Source organism: Rhipicephalus microplus, chromosome X (genome assembly GCF_043290135.1).
Source record: "Rhipicephalus microplus isolate Deutch F79 chromosome X, USDA_Rmic, whole genome shotgun sequence".
NCBI lineage: Eukaryota > Metazoa > Arthropoda > Arachnida > Ixodida > Ixodidae > Rhipicephalus > Rhipicephalus microplus.
The window spans coordinates 375,349,421-375,368,548 of NC_134710.1; the positions used below are offsets into that span (position 1 = coordinate 375,349,421).

Genomic DNA, 19,128 nt, shown 5'->3' on the forward strand with positions numbered 1-19,128 from the left:
TCACAGCTTCACGATCTCCCAAAGACTCAGTCCGACAATCACTGCCCTTGACGCGTTCTCCTTGTATTTCGATAATGAGGTGTTGGACCATATTCTAGAACAGACAAATCTCTATGCTGAACAGACACAGCGAAAGGGATGGGTGCCGCTGACACGCGATGAGCTTGAAGCTTACATTGGGATGCTGATCCTTATGAGCGTCAACCGCATGCATCAACTTCAAATGTACTGGTCTTCCGATAGCTTTTTCTACGTGAATGAAATTGCCAAAGTGATGACATACAAGCGGTTTCAGATGATATGCAATTGTCTTCATCTGAACGACAACGACAAAATGCCAGGCTATGGTGACAAAGATTTTGATCGCGCATATAAAGTGCGTCCTTTGATCAACATGATGAACAAAAAGTTTCAGACGGAGTACAACCCATCGACACATGTTGCAGTTGATGAAAGCATGATTTTGTTCAAAGGACGCTCAAGCTTGAAGCAATACATGCCTATGAAGCCCAAGATAAAGAGGGGCTACAAGGTATGGTCCCTCGCAGACTCCGAAACGGGCTACCTGCTCCAGTTTCAACTCTACGAGGGGAAAAACGCTCAAAAACCACTTGACCGCACATTAGGTGAGCATATTGTTCTCTCACTAGCAGATGGTGTCGTGCCCACTGGTTCTCAGTTGTTTTTCGATAATTTTTTTTCATCAACAAAACTTTTGCAAGAATTGCGGGACATAGGCATTTTTGCCTGCGGAACTTTCCGTACAAACAAGAAAGACCTTCCGCCTGAGGTGAAAACTGACAACAAGATGGACAGGGGTTCATACTTGTGGCGAAGAAAGCGGGACGTCATTGCCTACCAGTGGAGGGACACAAAGAATGTCCACCTGATGTCCAATTACCACGAACCAGAATGTCGCGTCGATGTTCAAAGGACGCTGCCGAATGGCAAAAAAATATCAGTGGAGTGCCCTCAGGTGGTCAAAGATTATAATGCATGGATGGGTGGCGTCGACAAGTTCGATCAAAAGAGGAATGCCTACCCTGCAGACCGGCGGTCTAAGCGATGGTGGAGTAGAATTTTCTACTTCATTCTTGATGCGGCGATTGTCAACGCATTTATACAAGCCAACTCCATCGAGAATGTTGGATACCTTCACTTCCGCCTCAAGCTTGGCAGACAACTCATCGCACAAAGGAGCTTCCGCAAGCCTCGGAGGACCATCACTGCCTTCAAGAATAAGCGAGGCAAGAGCAACGGTCGCGCGATGACTGGTGTTCCGGATGAGAGTCTGTTCTCCGGAAACACTCACCACCCAAGCTTCACAGGCACGCGACGGCGGTGCCGCTGGTGCTCAACCAGCAAAAGAGAAGTCCGCACGAGGTATATGTGCAAAGTGTGCAATGTTCCGCTGTGTGCAACTTGCTTCGCACCATTTCACAAGAAAGTGTGAACTGCCTCAAGTGGACAGCGGGACATATGAGTCCCACTTTATCGAAGTGACCTAAGTGGACAGTGGGACATATAGGTCCCACTTTTTTCTTTGCAATAAAACACTTCTCGACTTTCAGATTTGTTTTCTTGGGATCAAGAAGTGATAAATAGCTCACTAAAAATGTTTTAAACATGATAACTTTTGTTCCCTCGTTGTGTCCAACAAAAGGTTAAAAAATTTGGCTTAGCCAACAAGTTTGCCTTAATGCAATTTTCATTGCATTGCTGTCTCATGTGAAGGTATTGGGAACATTTATGATTACCGTATTTACTTGCGTAATGAACGCACTTTTCTTTCGAAAAATTGGAGCAAAGTTGTGGGGTGCATTTTTTATGCAGGGTAAATTTTAAGAGAACTTTTTCGGGAGGAGCAACAAATGCGGTAATGAAAAAAAAAATGATAGGTCCCTTAGCCTTTCACAATCGACAGACTGTTTGGAAACAGCTTCTTTATTGCACTTTACTCATCTTTGGTGGTTAATTGCGCTATCTTCTGCAAACTGTCCCCGGTGCCACCTGCCCACACCATAAAAACGTTTTGCGACTATCTGTTCTCCCAATCGTTTAACCGCAACAGTGGTATCTAGAGGAGTGCCCAAAAGCTTGCCCTATAAAGCTACAATGCACTCTGCCAACTTCACAGCAACCTCGCACGACGACCGTGATGACACTTAATATTGTAGCAAGCAAGACGAGGTCGTGGTAACAAGTAACCAACATTTGAGCAAGCTACCCCCCCCCCCTCCCCCACCCCGAAGCATCAAAAGAAACTATCAATAACAAGAGCTAACAAGATTACTGACAAGATACAGCCGCTGCCTCCCTTCTACATGAGAAGTGACTCTACGAGTGGATAACAAGCGAAGCGAGAATCGGGAGTTCAACCATGAATAGGGGGTTCTACCACAGGCCTACACCTACAGCATTTTCACCGATATCAGAAATGCAGCCGCCGAAGCCGGGATTCGATCCCGCGACCTGCAGGTCAGCATCTGAATACCTTAGCCAATAGACCACTGCGGAGGGGCAAAAACGAGAGATCAAACTGGTCTGGAGGCGCTAGGTGTCTGTTACCGTGACTGCAGTGAATGAATGTAAGGAGGTGCGCTAATATTACGTGGGGGAAGAAAAATCAAAATTTTGCTAAGACTGAAGTTGGGGGTGAGTTTTCATGCAAGTGCGTTTATTAGGCGAGTAAATGCAGTAGTTTACATGGGCGAGGGCAACTTTCGAAAAGTTTGGCCACGGTGCGTAGCATCCTCATTGAACAAACCAAACTTGTAAAGCTAACACCTTAAGTGAAACAAAACAACAATAGGGGCTCTCAACTTGACTTCCCTATGTCTATAAAACATACCTGACAAACTTTTGAGGCAAACCTAAACAAATACCACATGATAGTGGAAGGTTGCACTGGTGCAGATATAGGCAGTGATTGCTGTAGCAGCCCCCCCCTGCGATGGCCAAGCAAATGATAAAAGACAAAAACAGGCACCCAAAAAACACTTTTCAGAAGCACTGAAGTCGAGCATACGCTCTCAAGTGCATGCAGGAAGAGGCATTGCGCAGATGGAAGAGGCTCTGTGAAGCATGCTACACACTCATGCACACAAGGGTGATATTTTAATAAGAGCCACATACGTTAAACAAAAACCATCCAGTTTACAATTTACCATGTACACTAAGCAGGTACTGTATGAATAATCACATTCATATAAAACTCAAGTCTTCCACATGAAATGTGAAAGTACAGTAGACTTAAATGAACTAATGCTGGCGAGCAACCTCTGCGTACTTCTTTATTGATTCTGAAATTAAGCTGATGGCAGTCTTGCATGATATCAAGCATCTTACTTTAATGACACTTGAAAAACTATGAATGAGAACTATATTGCAGACTCAGAACTGGCCGCAGTAACATGAACCCAGAAAAATCGTGCTTTGCAATGAATAACAACTTCACTGAAACAGAACTACGCTCACAACAACAAAGTATGGGTCAGCCCTGACAGCGTCATCTCAGTTGCTATCACCAAATGGATTGCAAGTCTGCACAGCCAAATTATGCCACTACTTGAAAAGTTTCTCTATTTGAACCATAAATAAAAGTGCGTTCATCTCAAGCTGGGTACAACATAGTCCTACTTTCATTACAACAGACCGTCATAATCACACTAAATGCGTCCGGCATTATCAAACCCCGTGCGAGGGTGCCACCCCAACAGGGACCGTTACCGCTGATATATTTGACACCATGGTTAAAAAAAATATAAATCACCAGGAGAGGTTAACAAAACTTCAGCGACGCTACGCTACCCCTGCACAATCGCAATGCCTAGCCCAATAATAACTTTCTAGCTAGCAGGTTCAGCCAGCCACTGTTGATCGGCTTTGAATATAAATTGATATGCCGCAGACGGGAAGACATATTTGCTTAAAATGATTCACCTACTGGCCGCTGCGCTGGGAGCTCTTGCTCCCGCGCAGTGTCAACGATTCTCTGGGCTGTCCCAATTAGGTCTAAGAGTTGTGAACTAACCTAGCATCAACACACTTCCCGCGGTACTCTTATCTGATAGTGAAGCTTGCCTGCTCGGAGAACCAGAACGTCCAACAGAAAAGACTTTGCACAGCTTTTCAGTCAGCTCAAACACCTGACCCATTTGCGCATGCATTTGCATGAAGATCCTCTCAAAGTGGCTTCGCTGCAGACTCTGCTTGACTGAAAACCACCAATCTTGACAGCCACAATTGAAAATTACTGTGGCATTACTGCACAGAGAGCGATGCGGTCAAGTTTGTTGCCAGCCGGCATAAACATTGCAAAATTTTGTACCCTATGTGCTCAATTTTGAAGTGGTGCTAACTTCGTTCACTGTAGCTGATAGTCCATGATTGATATGTGGGGTTTAACGTCCCAAAAACCACTATATGATTATGAGAGACGCCGTAGTGGAGGGCTCCGGAAATTTAGACCACCTGGGGTTCTTTAACGTGCACCCAAATCTGGTAGCTGATAGTGCATTGTATTGAGATCCACTGAAAGCAAACTTCGCTCAATTAATACACAGACAAAACCTAGGCTGAATTATGGTCTGTTGTACCTGAAAGTCCGTTGTATGGGGGTTTGTTATAGTGAGCGTAGACTGTATTACAATTGACGCTGAAATTGGCAAATTAGTCAATGGTGTGTTTTCTCGCTTTTTCCACACCGCCTTAACGGATCTCATCTGTCCAGGGTTTCAAGTTACTAGCATTTTACAGCAAGCTACATTACAGTAAATTCTTATTGCATTGTTTCTGCAAGTGCCATCAGCACCAGATATAATAGGACATTTCGAGGTTCAGACAATCGCAGTTCCTTGTACCTGCTTGGCTAGTGTTACCAGTTTGCTAATCCGGCGGCTCTTAATAGAATAATTCTGCCCTCTTCTATAGCATAGCATCACATGCAGCAAAAAGAAATACTTGCCTTTTTCGACCGCACTGAAGTCTTCTAGAGAAGGGGAAAACAAAGGACATATTTGCAGAATCGTAAATTGGGGGCCCAGGAGACCACAAGAAGCACATAAAAAGCAGCAGCATTTCTCCACCACAAAGAGTGTAGACCACTTATAACGTAACCACTTATAGTACGGAACCGGTTACAATGCGGCATTTTTCGACTCCCGTTCAACCTTTCATAGAACCGTCATGTACACATACTGCTCATTTTGGAGTCTCCCAAGACGAAAGACTGGTTACAATACTGTTGCCGAAAATTTTTGCAACCATCGCTGTAACGAGTGCACGTCGAAAAGGAGGCACTATGAGAGCGAGCGAGGAGATCGTTATAGAGGAGGGGACGCAGAGTGAACGAACAAGAGCCAGAGGGAAGAAAGTGAAAATGAACATGACTCTGTTGCCGTGGCAATGAATTAAAGAGGCTATAAAACACTTTTTTGAATAACAATAAAATTAATTCAGTGGAAAAGCATATTGCCTAAAAAAGTTAGTCTGTCCAGTACGAGCGGAGCTTATTTGTCACACGCTGCAATCGCATTCTCGCTTCTCTCGTTCCGACAAAAGCGTTGGAAGCCAAGCAGGGAGTAATGGAAGGAGCTATAAAAAGCGTCACGCGCGCCTCCTGCCCTTGAGCACTACCAATCGGGAGCGTTTTCCCGATCATGCTCGAAAAGTGATGCAGAGCCCCTTTAAACGACAGATAAGCAATGGCACACGGCTCAACATTGCATGTGTGATCTCTTCCCTATCAACTGCGCTTGATAGTTTCCTGTCAGAAAAATGTGGTCGGTATTGTGCTTGCTACAGATATCGCATTTGCTACCTCATCCGTAAATTTAAAACCTTTTACAGCTACGTGGTGCGGGCTTTAGCCTTTGCTGCGAGTGTGCTGTCTTGCGTAACCTTTGCGGGTTTTCCTCAATGTTGACCTCCCGGCCGCAAACGCGAACTTCCTATCACGCACCCTGTTCTTAGTTTTCAGTGCTCGAGTACAGTCTTTTCGAAACCGAATCTTCATGTCTTCGACGAACTCCTTGCAAAAACATACCGAACGGCAAGCTAGGCCTCACCGGTGTTGGTTGCGTTTTGGTCGCGGTCGCATGCAATCTAAGCTGCAGTCTGCCAAGGAATCAACAAAATTATTTGCGGTGGCTGCACTAGACGGGAATTGAGACAGTCTGAAAAGCAGTTGGCGAATTTTGGCCATGGTGCTTTCTCTTTGTTATACCCCCCCCCACCCATTTCTTGTTCACTGCGTTAGCAATGCATATTTTTGGATGTTATCCTTCTGCTTAACATTTGGAAATTTAAAAGGTTGGAAGCACCACGCATCGCATGCTTTGATTCTCAGACATGCGAGGATGCTTGCTCAACGCGTTTTGCGCAATTGCGGCCCTTCTTATAGTGCGGATATTCGCCACTCCATCTGCTTACGTTATAAGCGGTCTCTACTGTAGCATGCAAAGCTAAATTAGATTTACGCACATGCGTTACAAGTACACTCACCAAAACCATAATCCATGGCAAACAAATACAAGCTAAAACACAATGCACAAGAAACACCAGAAAGCTACGTGGAAAGTGCATCACTCCTACCACGTGTGGAACATGCAAAAGGTGCACCACAGCCCAACCACGCATGTCCACAGGTAGGAAGGCATCAATAGTTAACTGAGTGCCGTCAATACAGGCAACCTCACCAAAACCATAATCCATGGCAAAGAAATACAAGCTAAAACACAATGCACAAGAAACACAAGAAAGCTACGTGGAAAGTGCATCACTCCTACCACATAGTGTGGAACATGCAAAAGGTGCACCACAGCCCAACCACGCATGTCCACAGGTAGGAAAGCATCAATAGTTAACTGAGTGCCGTCAATACAGGCAACAAGGGTCACAGCTAGCGCTCAACAAGCAAGTTGTGTTCCTTACCTGCTGGGTTTGGTTGCCTCGTGCCTGTTGCTCAATCATCTCTGCTTCTCGGAACATCCCCAAAGATCTGTAATATTCTATCCAGGCTTGACTGTAGTCGGGCTGCGCACCTATTCCAACAAAATGGAAAATGCGAAGTACGAGTTGGCATGCACATGGAAAATGCGAAGTACGAGTTGCCCTGTAGCCACATTACTGCCAGAGCACATAGAATTGAACAAGGGTTCTTCAGGTGGCTACAGGGCAATTGGGAATGAAAAATCCCCCCATAAATTACATCCCAAAACAATATTAATGTCTACATTTATAAATGTCTACATATTTATGTAAATGCTAAATGTGTCTGCTACACTCAAAGTGAATTGTAAGCCACACGCAGGGTCAAAACTGATTGATAGCTATCTTGAGCCTTAATCTGTCCTCTTTAGGGTGATAGTGGTATGGTGGCACTGTGCCAAAGGAAAGCTGTAAATTTGCATTTTCCAAAGCCCAATTTCCTCACTTTCTGATGAGAGCACCTTATACATATGCCCCTTTATGTGTCTCCAGGTTTCGTGCCGACGCACTTTTTACAATGAATAGGATTTCTCCTGGCAAAATACCCATAAAAATAATTATTCAAAAAACCATCAGAAAGAAAAAAATATCACCCTTTACTTGAACACTGACAATTCGCAAGTGCACATTAAGAATTTATGTTTGCCTAGTTCACCAAATGGGAACTTCATAGGTGAGTGGTTGGGGGGCTCGCATCTATTTATTAGTTTCGTTAGTGCATCATAAGAAAAAAAAATGACATGGCAAAAAACGGGTGGGGGGCCGTACAACCTCGCAAGCACAAACATTGGCATTGCAATAATTACTGCCGAAATTCTGCGTGAAAAACAACTACAAAACCATATCTGTCAAAACCACTGTCATGCATATGCCTTCCTGACACACGTGAACATTGAGGACAGAGCAGCTGGCTGCCGCGAGCGCGAAAGCACGGGGCTACATTACTCGATTTTTCGGACAGGAACGCCAATGCTTATACCCTTCTTTATGTTTTTATTCCTTTTAATCATCTGCTGCGTCAGCCACGTGTCCTAGGAGCTCATAGATCGCTATCCCGTCGCCGTGATAGCGGTTTCGTGCGTGGCAAACAGTAGCTGCGGCAAACAGTAGTGTCGTTATCAATCAGCATGTGCTGGCTGCGCATGGGCCTTCAAAACTGTCTTGTTTTCGTTGGTATCTATGATCAAATCAGCAGCAGTTTGGTCTGCAGGGTTTGCTGAAAGTGGCGTTGCATTTACTGTAGAGCATTGGCCGCGTGCACATTTTCGGATTCTGCCATTCACATTGTCGCCATACATGACCGTGTCAAAAGCGACCATGGTTTCGTTCACTGCGGTTGTGGAAAACGACAACCACGTGAAAGTGCATGCGCTGGCCGCACACATAGTACATTCAAAGCTGCTCTCAGGCTTCGAAGGTTTCAGTACTAATCACCTGCCGCGATGAGGAAGTGTGTTCGGAGCATACGAATTTTGGCCCAAAAATTCGGCAGGGGAATTTCGCGAATTCGTATCAGCCGGTTTTGCATCACTGCGATGGGTTAACAGGTCTGGATTGAATTGGCCTACATTTTTTACAGTGCGGCAGGTCACGCACAGTAATTTCAGGGAGATTTTTATGACAACCATCCAAACGTAAGAAATAGTCCAAACTCGGGACTCTCCTGGATAATAAAGAAGACTTGGCAGGTATGATATGGAGAGTCAGACAGTGTGTAAGAATGAAAAACATTCTCCAAGCAGATCATGTGCTTTTGTATACACCTAAATCCCGTGCCCACATCCAGGGTCATTACCTAGACAAGCTCTATCCACAAAAGAGTAGCTTAAGCTTGCCGGAAAGCTCATCTATGAGATCCGTATACTTTAACATTTTCAGTCCGTTTAAAAGAATGAACAGCCTTGAGAAATGCCTGCGCAAGCACTAATGTCTCCCCACCATGAATCTGACACTGGAAAGCCAGTGCAGGGATTAAAATGGGGATACTCTGCTATAGCCTCCCTTGATTGAGTGCAAGTATTGAAATAGCACTCGCACTCTGCCCATTCATGGGAGGCTTTTAAAAAACTAGAACTACAGCAGCATATGCACATAGGTAATCAAGCACTTTCTAAAGATGTACAAACTATAAGGTCTTATTAAGAGGACATAAAGCATGAACATACTTTGTTTCCAAGTTAAAAAAAGATCCTTTCTAACTATTAGCCAACTGCTACGCACTTCGTCGATATAACAAAGTTCTATCCCTGCCCTTGCACCATAGAAGCACATGTACAGTCGAATCTCATTATTTCGAACAAGCTTAATTTGAACTCCCAGTGAGGTCCCATCAAAGCTATGTGTACTTCAATGGGCGAAAACGCCCGGTAATTCGAACGCGCAAGCACTTGCGATGGTTAATTCAACATACCGTGTTCCAAAAATGCCCTCAGTACCCCGCCCAATCCCGTGGTGGCACCTTTGACACCTCAATGCTGCGTGCGAAGCAAAAGAAATGGAAAGGAAAGGCTGCGGTGGAATGTTTGCTCTCTCAAATGCAGATTTGCGACACGCCTGGGCTACACTTCTCCCCTGTCCGCCCTTGCCATGTAAAGACCCTCTCCTTCCAACGCCACAAGCAAAGAGAGAGCAAAGGGAGTTTTAGTGCTGGGTACCCAAGCGGCTTGCGTACCCAGGACGTTGGGGCGGCGGTATTGCGCATGAGCGAAACCCCAAACAGATGCGGCGCAAGATCGTGCTGCCATCAACAGCGCTCCCACCACTGGCCTCCTAGTGGAGATAAGCTTCCCTGGCGCATCATGTTACCTTCACGGCGAGCAAAGCAGAGGCTGGCCAGAGCCACCACTTTGACCTTTAAGTTTAAGGCGCAAATATTATAGTGGCTAGCCACTATACAAATAGCATGGCACAAATGCGCAAAATCTCGGATAGCGTGGATCGGCCGCCTTGAATGTCCACCTTCGCAGGAACTCACAGTATCCGCACTGCGGATGCTCTAGCCGTCGAGTTAATATAAGCAAAAGTGCGAGCACCAATAGCGATTACATTGTTTCAGCCAGATTACCAAAGCTAGAATGGCCTGGAACATAGAAACCAATAATATGTCAGCCCCCAGCCAGCTGAACAGGTGGCGCCATCTAGCGCGGCCATAGTAAACCAGACATTCACAACATTGTTATTGCAGAAAGATTGTGCATTGCACGTCTGGTGAAAAAACCAAGCAGCGGCGTTATTACAAATGAGTAACCTTTTTATTCATTTTCACCTCGAAAACATTACGCGCAAGTCAACATGTTCATGACTGTGGTTGCACGAAGTGTCACAAGATGTCGACACTATCGATTCAGCAACCTTGCACTTTTCACTTTTATGCGATAAAAAAGTCGAGATTTCGCCGCAACAGTGACTCATTCCTATGTGTGTTAAAACTCATTCCTATGTGTGTTAAATGCAGTTCAAATGTAGTTAGCATTACCATTTATGGTTTGCGAAAACGTAAAGGCATACAATGTTTACGTATGAGGAGCTCAAAACGTTGGAAGAGGCGCGCTCCGGTAAGACTGTAAACGCAAACTGCTATCTGGTAACACGTTAACGTAAAGAAGTATACACACAAGCTAAAAGTTACACGTTACACCGTTGCTCTGTCGTTGCACTTGTTGGACTACGACCGGCCGTCTGGTTTGTGGCGCATACGAAAAAAGCTTTTTTTTTTTGTTTCGTGTTGATAACTGTCATATCATTTAAAAATGATTTATTGAAATTAGTTTACTTGATATCACTATGTAAGTTTAATTTAATATTTTTAAATCGTAAACATAAATAGTACTTTACTTACGCGACAAGACGTTATGGTGCTGCGAGCGCGTGTGACCTTCGTGCGGCTTGCGTTTGCGTGCGCGCCTTTATAAGGCATTCCAGTTGGGTATGGGTTGAGTACGTGCGCCTTAAGAGCTTGGGTACCCAGCACAAGAACTCTAAAAAAAGCTATTGCGGAGTGTGGCTCTCTCTCATGCGCCCGTGCCACGCTTCCCCTTTCCTGTCCCCTGCCACGTAACCCTTCTCCTTTCAACGACCCCCAGCGAAGAGAGCAAACAAAGAAAAAAAGGCTGCCGTGGAGTGTTGGTTATCTAAAATGCGGATCTGCTTCTCTCCGTGTGGAGACGCTCCTACTTTCTCGTGGTGACTTTGGTGCAGAGGGTAGTAGTGGAGATGCAGTTGTCTCTTTAGAGAGTGCCGGCACTAGACATTGCCGCACGAAACTTCTCTAGCAAGGGGAATGCTGAAGCCGAAGAAGACATGCTTTGCAAGCTGCATGCGAAACTAACTCACTGCAAGGCAAACGTGTGCAAACGCACATCACCGATTACTTCAATTATTAACGGATGTCCTGTGCTTTATGAATAATTGTAAGTCTTCTGAAACTTCCCCCTCGTGTGTTAGCTCAATGCACATGTGCCACTGCATGGCGAGCCCTACGTTTACTTGGTTTTCATTAATTCGAACTTCTATTTGGAACAAATTTTCGAGCCCCTTCGAATTCCAATTATCGAGAGTCGACTGTATTTGCGACCTCTATATTACAGGTCGCTATATTACAAAGTAAAAGCGGCAGACAACCTTTATATAACGAATTTTGCTCCACATTGAGGCATTTTGGTAAGAGCAGCGGCTGCACAAAGCACCGGGCGAGAGTGGGCGCTCGTTATTACGTGCAGGTGAGCGCGAGGCAGGCAGGCGGACCTGCACACCACGAGCCGGCGTTGCCACCATTCTCGTGGCAATGACACCTATTTTTGTACCATCCTGCCTATAATAAAATGTTTTTTTATAACGAATTTTTCCAGGAATTCACCAATTCCGTTATGCACAGGTTTAACTGTATATGAAACAGGACCAACCTGCAGGTGCTCCTGCCTGTGGAGGCTGCTGCTGCTGTTGCGGTTGAGGAGCAGCTTGAGTGGGCATTGCGGGAGCAGCACCTGCCTGCGGAGGCTGGGGTGTTTGTGGAGGCTGGCCACCCTGCTGCCCATAATATTGTGCGTAATATGCAGCCCAGGCTGCAGCGTTGGCGTCAGCGGCCGCTTTAGCTGAAACGAACAAACCATTTCCTAATCAAAACATCCAAGCAGTCACCGTGGGAACACACTTAGAAGATACAATGGCAGAAAAGATCACAACATAGTCAACTGCCTATTCTTTGGACAGGCTTGAAAGTTTGGCTGTCGTTGTGGCACTGTTAAAGTACTACAGATGTACATCAGAAATGACCGAAATTGTGGATGCTCAAACCCTTTGCGATCAGATTTTTTGGGCTTTCTGCCCAAACAAAATGAGTGCATGCACAGAGTGCTCCTATTTCTGTTGCACCTATTATCATGTAACTTCCAACCACCATGAAAGTAGTGTTTTGAGCGTACATTACAAGGACATTGCCTATGCTTGAGAATATGGCTTATGCACTTTGGCAGACCTAGCCACAAGTTCCAGGCACGCAATGCAGAAAGAACACACATTCTGGTGGGGCGAAGCAGTCTGGAGCAATGAGAGCAGCACTTTCATCACTGCCTATGCTTAAGAATACGGCTTCAGCTCTAAGGCAGGGCTAAGTTTATTTTGCTACCACAATTATGGCAGCACAAAAAAAAAAAAGAGGGGGAAGAGATGACCTTAATTTTAGGTCAGGCTGTCCCATCCTACCAATTTCCCAGGGTGGGCGCCCTCCCAAGAGACTAAAACTTAGTTTTTCCAAGCACCAGGCTAGAAGCGCCCTTGTACCTACTTAACCACTAGGTATCTGGTGGTAACGATTCTCTCCCTCCCACGGCAGCAGTAGATACTCAAATATTTCACCAAGGTTGTGGTGGGTGAAGGGGGGACGTGGCGATGGGAATTGTAAATTTTGTCAAACTGTCCAGTTTTTCAATAATTTTTGTTCTGTAATCCCGAGACCCAGTTTTTAAGTCAGTGTAATTTTATATCAAAATAAGTTGTAGAAGTTGGGAAACAAGCATTTTACTGGTTGGCTGTCGTCAAAGGCTATGTAAAATTTGGGCATTGCAAAATGCAAATTTGCAGTTTTCTCTTAGCACACTGCCACTATGCAATTCTCCAATGAAAAATAAAGCCAGCTTTCTTCAGAGTTCCGTTTTATCAGCTTCTAGCTCCAATTTATTTGAGCTCCATTTTCTCGGATTTTCAATTTATGAGAAGTTGTCTGTCATCCCTGTGCCATTTCACAACATATTAAGCTATAGTCATTCCGTTTCCTGCACTAAGATTCTGACACATTGGTGAGTGCCGTAAAGCTGTCCATATTTGTGTGCACGTTATATACTTTTGTAATTGGCTTTTTGAAGAAGTTGTTGCTAAGACAATATTCAGAACATTTCAGAAAAACTTCCCGTGTGCTTACTTAAATATTAAAAATAAACCAATAGCATTACGGCACAAAATGGACCCATGTAAATATCATTATGCAAAGTATTCGACAAACTTGTGTCTAATTAGCTAATTAATTTTGGGATGACAATGAGAGTCTATAGTGCACTGCAACTCAAAAGTTACGATAGATCAAAATCTATTTCAGTTATGATATCAGCTTCTAGCTCCAATTTATTTGAGCTCCATTTTCTCGGGTTTTCAATTTATGAGCAATTGTCTGTCATCCCTGTGCCATTTCACAACAAATTAAGCTATAGTCATTCCGTTTCCTGCACTAAGATTGACACATTGGTGAGTGCCGTAAAGCTGTCCATATTTGTGTGCACGTTATATACTTTTGTACTTGGCTTTTTGTAGAAGTTGTTGCTAAGACAATATTCAGAACATTTCAGAAAAACTTCCCGTGTGCTTACTTAAATATTAAAAATAAACCAATAGCATTACGGCACAAAATGAACCCATGTAAATATCATTATGCGAAGTATTCGACAAACTTGTGTCTAATTAGCTAAATAATTTTGGGATGACAATGAGAGTCTATAGTGCACTGCAACTCAAAAGTTACGATAGATCAAAATCTATTTCAGTTATGATATCAGCACAACAAATGACATCTGCATGCCAAATTTCATACCTTTAGCTTCATAAAAAAAGGTTATTTTCATTGCCACGTCCCTCCTTAAGGGGACATGAAGTCGAAATTACCGATTTTTTTATTTTCGCCCTTTTTGATAAGATTAGTACATCTTCTAATCTTATGGAAAAAAAAACAGAGGTCGAGACTTAACGAAAAATGCTTTAAAATTGCATCTGAAGAACACAAGGTGCCCGTTAAAAGCTCCGAAGTGTGCAGTCTGAGCACCTTGCCGCCGATAATGCGCCACCGCTCGCCATTGTTGATCGCATGAGCCTCACTCTTCAAATAACAAGTTTCTCTCGCTGATGCAGCGCAAGAAATAATAAAAAAAAGCTTTGCTTCTGCGCGTTTTCCGAACGCCGTGACTGGCTTATCACGTGGTACGGATGAGGGACTGCCATTGGCCGGTGCACCCCTGCATGTGCCGTGAAACCTATTTGCGGGGTCCATGTCTTGTCAAGCAGCGCAGCTGAACAATGCTTTTCTTGTGTAATTATATCCGTTATGAATGAAAAAAGGCATCGCTCGAAAGTGAGAGCCGTTGTGCGGCATGCTTTGTAGGAATAGGCTACGAGTAGCTGGTCTGATTTGCGGTAGTTAATTTGTTGGCTTGCAAAAGCCAATGCTTAAAAGTCATTCACATGCGTCAGCTGTAAAAACTCAATTTTAACTTTAAAACTCAATTTTCTCAAAACACTAAGTTTGCCATTTTTACCTATGCACCCCTCCTTTTTCGGGCACTTCAAGTGCTCGGATCTGCATTAAATTTTGCCCAAATTTTTTCAAACTATGACAAATGCAATTATCTAGTTTAAATTTAAATAATTTATTGTATAATAAAAAATGTACATAAACCATTACTAGGGTAGGTGAAATATAGACTTTTTACGTCTTATTTCTCACGTGTATTACATATTTTGTATGAGCTTCCCAATTAGTTATTGGCATTCTACACTTTATTTGAAACATTCTGAATTATGAACAGTAAAAAATTACAGAAGGTAAGGGATGAAAAGAGGGGGGCAAAAGGGTTAAGGTTTTCACTTTGTCATGTTGCAGAGCTAAAAGCGTGCAACTTCCAAGAAACCTAATTATATTGTCGCTAGTGAAAATAACAGAATACAGGACGACGGTGCGACCTGGAAAACCGACGTCTGTATTAACAGAACAAAAGAGCAGCCGCTTGGACTTCTTCCTGAAAGGAACCGTGGGTGCTGTCCACGCTCATCATTTCGTCGTCCTCTGTCTTCTTTTCCGGCCTTTAGCCGTGACATTAGCCTCCCATTCAAGAAAGCATCGTCCCAATGTTTTATGATCAAAGCGGTTTGTACTCGTTGGAAACGCATGAGTTCATTCGGAGAAATAAGGCTTCATGCGTATCACGTGTACAAGTTCTGGAGCATACCTTCGACACCTTGAAGAGTGCGCAGTATCAGGAAAAACCCCATAATTAATGTCACTGAGACGTGGCAGAACTTTATAGGGACCGAAGTACCGTCTTAAAAGTTTTTCTGAGAGGCCACGGCGTCGAATAGGAGTCCATATCCAAACTTTCTCTACTGGCTCGTAAGAGACTGGTCGGTGCCGAAGGTTGTACCGTCTTGAATCGTAGTCCTGCTGGCGACTAATACGTAGGTGTGCAAGTTGTCGGGCTTCTTCGGCAAGCTGAGTGATATAATCAGCATCCGTTTCAGCGTCTTCGCACTCGTGCGGCAGCATAGCATCTAGCATAGTGGTGACTTCACCGCCATGAAGAAGGCGGAGTGGGGTTGTTCTTGTTTCTTGATGAGCCGTGTTATAGGCGAACGTGACATACGTCAAAATCTCGTCCCAGTTTTTATTCCACATGCAGAGCATATCCGCAAGTGTCTTGTTCAGACGCTCCGTAAGACCATTCGCTTGCGGATGATGTTGTTCGCCGGTGGGATGTGCCACTAAGTCTTAAAACTGTCTGTAATAGTTCGGCTGCGAATGCAGTTCCCCTGTCAGTTATTACCACTGATGGAGCGAGCACCATGCCTCAGCACCACATTCTCTACGAAAAATCGGGCTGCTTCACTTGCCGTGCCCCTCTCCAAAGCCTGGGTTTTGGGGGTAACGAGTGAGGTAGTCGGTGGCTACTATAATCCACCTGCGACCTGCTGATGAGGTTGGAAATGGGCCCAAAAGATCCATTCCGACTTGAGCGAATGGAGTAACAGGCACGTCAATAGGATGGAGAAGGCCTGCTGGTTTGACGGGTGGAACTTTTCTGCGCTGGCAATCAAGGCACGTCCGAACATAGTGTTGAACGGTCGCCGTCAGTCTTGGCCAGTAGTATTTTTGCCTCACTCTGCACAACGTACGCGTGTAACCCAGGTGGCCGGATGTTGGTTCATCGTGGCATGCCTGTAATACTTCGCTCCTTAGAGATGTTCGGACGATGAGTAAGTAGTCGTTTCGATGTGGCGTGAAGTTCATCTTATACGGGACGTCGTTGCGCAAGCAAAATGACGAAATCCCTTTCGCAAACAGTCTAGGTACAGCTGAAGTGCGACCCTCTAAAAAGCGTATTATGGGTTCTAGTTCGGGGTCGTCTCGTTGCAGCTGTGCAACAGTTGCCGTGTTTACAACTTCGACAAAGGCTGTATCGTCATCTTCTGATGTAGCAGGTTCGTATGGAGCACGAAAAAGGCAATCAGCGTCTGAATGTCGCTTCCCCGATCTGTAGACCACTGTCATGTGAAATTCTGACCGCCTTTTTGTCAGTTGGCGCTAGAAAATTCGTAACGGCAGCTATTTTTCCAGGGTCAGGCCGCACACCTTCCCTACTGACAAGATGCCCCAGAAACAGAAGCTCTTAGAAGCCGAAATGGCATTTTTCCGGCTTAAGTGTTAGTCCGGCGGAACGAATAGCTTGTAATACTGAGTGCAGTCGCCTGACGTGTTCCTCGAATGTGGCAAAAAATACGATGACGTCATCTAAATACACTAAGCACGTCTGCCACCTGAGGCCTGATAATACGGTGTCCATAGGCCGCTGAAACGTTGCCGGTGCTGAGCATAAACCAAATGGAAGTACCCTAAATTCAAAAAGGCCATCAGGTGTCACGAAAGCTGTTTTCTCTCGGTGTCTTTCATCGACTTCTATTTGCCAATACCCTCTCCTTAGATACATCGATACCCTCTCCTTAGATACATCGAACAGCACATCTGCCACCTGAGGCCTGATAATACGGTGTCCATAGGCCGCTGAAACGTTGCCGGTGCTGAGCACAAACCAAATGGAAACCTCACCGTGGAAGGTCTCAGGAATTGGAGGCTGATCAAGAGTAAGCTGTGAAGACCCTCTGGTAGCCATTTCTCCCGGCACGGTGTGTTGCTGGAGAAGTTTGAGCAGGATCACCTCGGGACTAAGGCCTCGCTGCCGGCGACTGTAGCGATGGACAGCAGTATCTACTGCAGGAACGGGTTGCGGTGGCGAACTCTATGTGCTAGGGTGCGAAGGTGTCCCAAGCATCAGTTGGAGAAGACCAGCAACTCCACCAATGTCCCTAGGTGAAAATAACAGAATACAGGACGACGGTGCGACCAGGAAAAACGAGGTCTGTATTAACAGAACAAAAGAGCAGCCGCTTCGACTTCTTCCTCGGAGGAACCGTGGGTGCTGTCCATGCTCATCACTTCGTCGTCCTCTGTCTTCTTGCCCGGCCTTAAGCCGTGACAATATACTTGAGAGCAGCATAAAAAGTTCCATAAACAGCTCAAGTTTCATTGCTCTAGGGTGAATATTAAAAAAAATGTCTTCAAGTAGCATCTCCCCTTAAGGTACGCTCAGGGGTCTATGCAGAACCTTATGGGGCTACCTTTCCAGATGAGTACCCAGAAACGACCGAGAGCCAAGTCCGTGTGCTCTTCTACCTATTGGGAAAATCTGAGGGGGTCCTGGTCAGCACTAGTACAGTCGCCGACCGATTTTTCGGACCTGGCGGGGACCGAAAAAAAGTACGAAAAATCGAACAGTCCGAAAAATTCGTTTTTGCCAAAAATCTGAAGTTTATTGCATCAGGCAGGTTTAAAAAAGTCCTTGATGCTGCCTTGCCTCAAACTACGCTTGGAGGCAATTTGGTTTGCCCGTATTTGCGCCAAGGTGACATCGTCGCCATAAACGCTCGAAAAATTGTCACCGCGTTGGCGATCTCCGCCGCCGACGGCAGCGGGCGGTCGTCGTTGTCATCCGAGCCGCTCTCCGGCTCCGGGACAACCTGGCGAAGAATTTCGTCGTCAGTGGCCTCCCCGCACGAAACAATGTCGTCGTCCGCACGAGTGAAGTCTTTAAATGTCATTGTGGCAGGTAGAGAATCCTTCTTTCGACGGCTGCGGGCGGTCGTCGTTGTCGTCATCCGAGCCGCTCTCCGGCTCCGGGACAACCTGGCGAAGAATTTCGTCGTCAGTGGCCTCCGCGCACGAAACAATGTCGTCGTCCGCACGAGTGAAGTCTTTAAATGTCATTGTGGCAGGTAGAGAATCCTTCTTTCGCCTCCTCCCCGTGCGATGTGATGACGATAGTGCTGACCGAAGACGAAAAAACGGCATCCATCACCGCGTCTTTTAAAAAGCAAACACGGCCTCCGAAACTTAAAATATGGCGTGCGCATTCCAATCTCGGAGGCAGGAAAAGCATCTGAAGACCAAGCTTAGCCAAGCCGACAGAAAATCCAACATGGCGGCGTTCACAATGGCTTGGGGCGTGGCACAAAACGAGCGATTTAGTCCGAAACATCGAACTTTCAGGGGCAAATTCGCCCGAAAAATCGGTCGAAACAATGCATTAGCTCTATGGGATCCCTGACGGTGCATTTATGAAGTCCGGAATATCCAACAAGTCCGAATTTTTAAAGTCCGGAAAATCGGTCGGCGACTGTAATTCACTGGGAATTGAACCCGGCACCTCCTGCTTTGAAAGCAGACGCCCTAACCATGTAGCCACCGCGGCAGTAAAACAACACAGCACACAAAAAATTTGAAATGTCTGGGCACATTCTTAGATTACTTTTATAAAAAGCCAATTAAATGTG

At 45.2% G+C, this 19,128-nt stretch overlaps 1 protein-coding gene across 8 annotated transcripts in view; it reads right to left on the reverse strand.

Moving 5' to 3' along the window:
- Psi (P-element somatic inhibitor) overlaps positions 1-19,128 on the reverse strand; it is a 124,579-nt gene that overhangs the window by 16,666 nt on the left and 88,785 nt on the right. For 6 of the 8 annotated variants that reach the window (XM_037413381.2, XM_075880009.1, XM_037413385.2 and 3 more), the window contains 3 exons: positions 11,892-12,080; positions 6,934-7,043; positions 4,967-4,990 (listed from right to left, as the gene is read on the reverse strand). In XM_037413381.2, the coding sequence (XP_037269278.2) occupies positions 4,967-4,990; positions 6,934-7,043; positions 11,892-12,080 (323 nt within the window). The remainder of the gene's footprint in view (positions 1-4,966; positions 4,991-6,933; positions 7,044-11,891; positions 12,081-19,128) is intronic. The other 2 variants (XM_037413383.2, XM_037413382.2) reach the window with 1 other exon arrangement.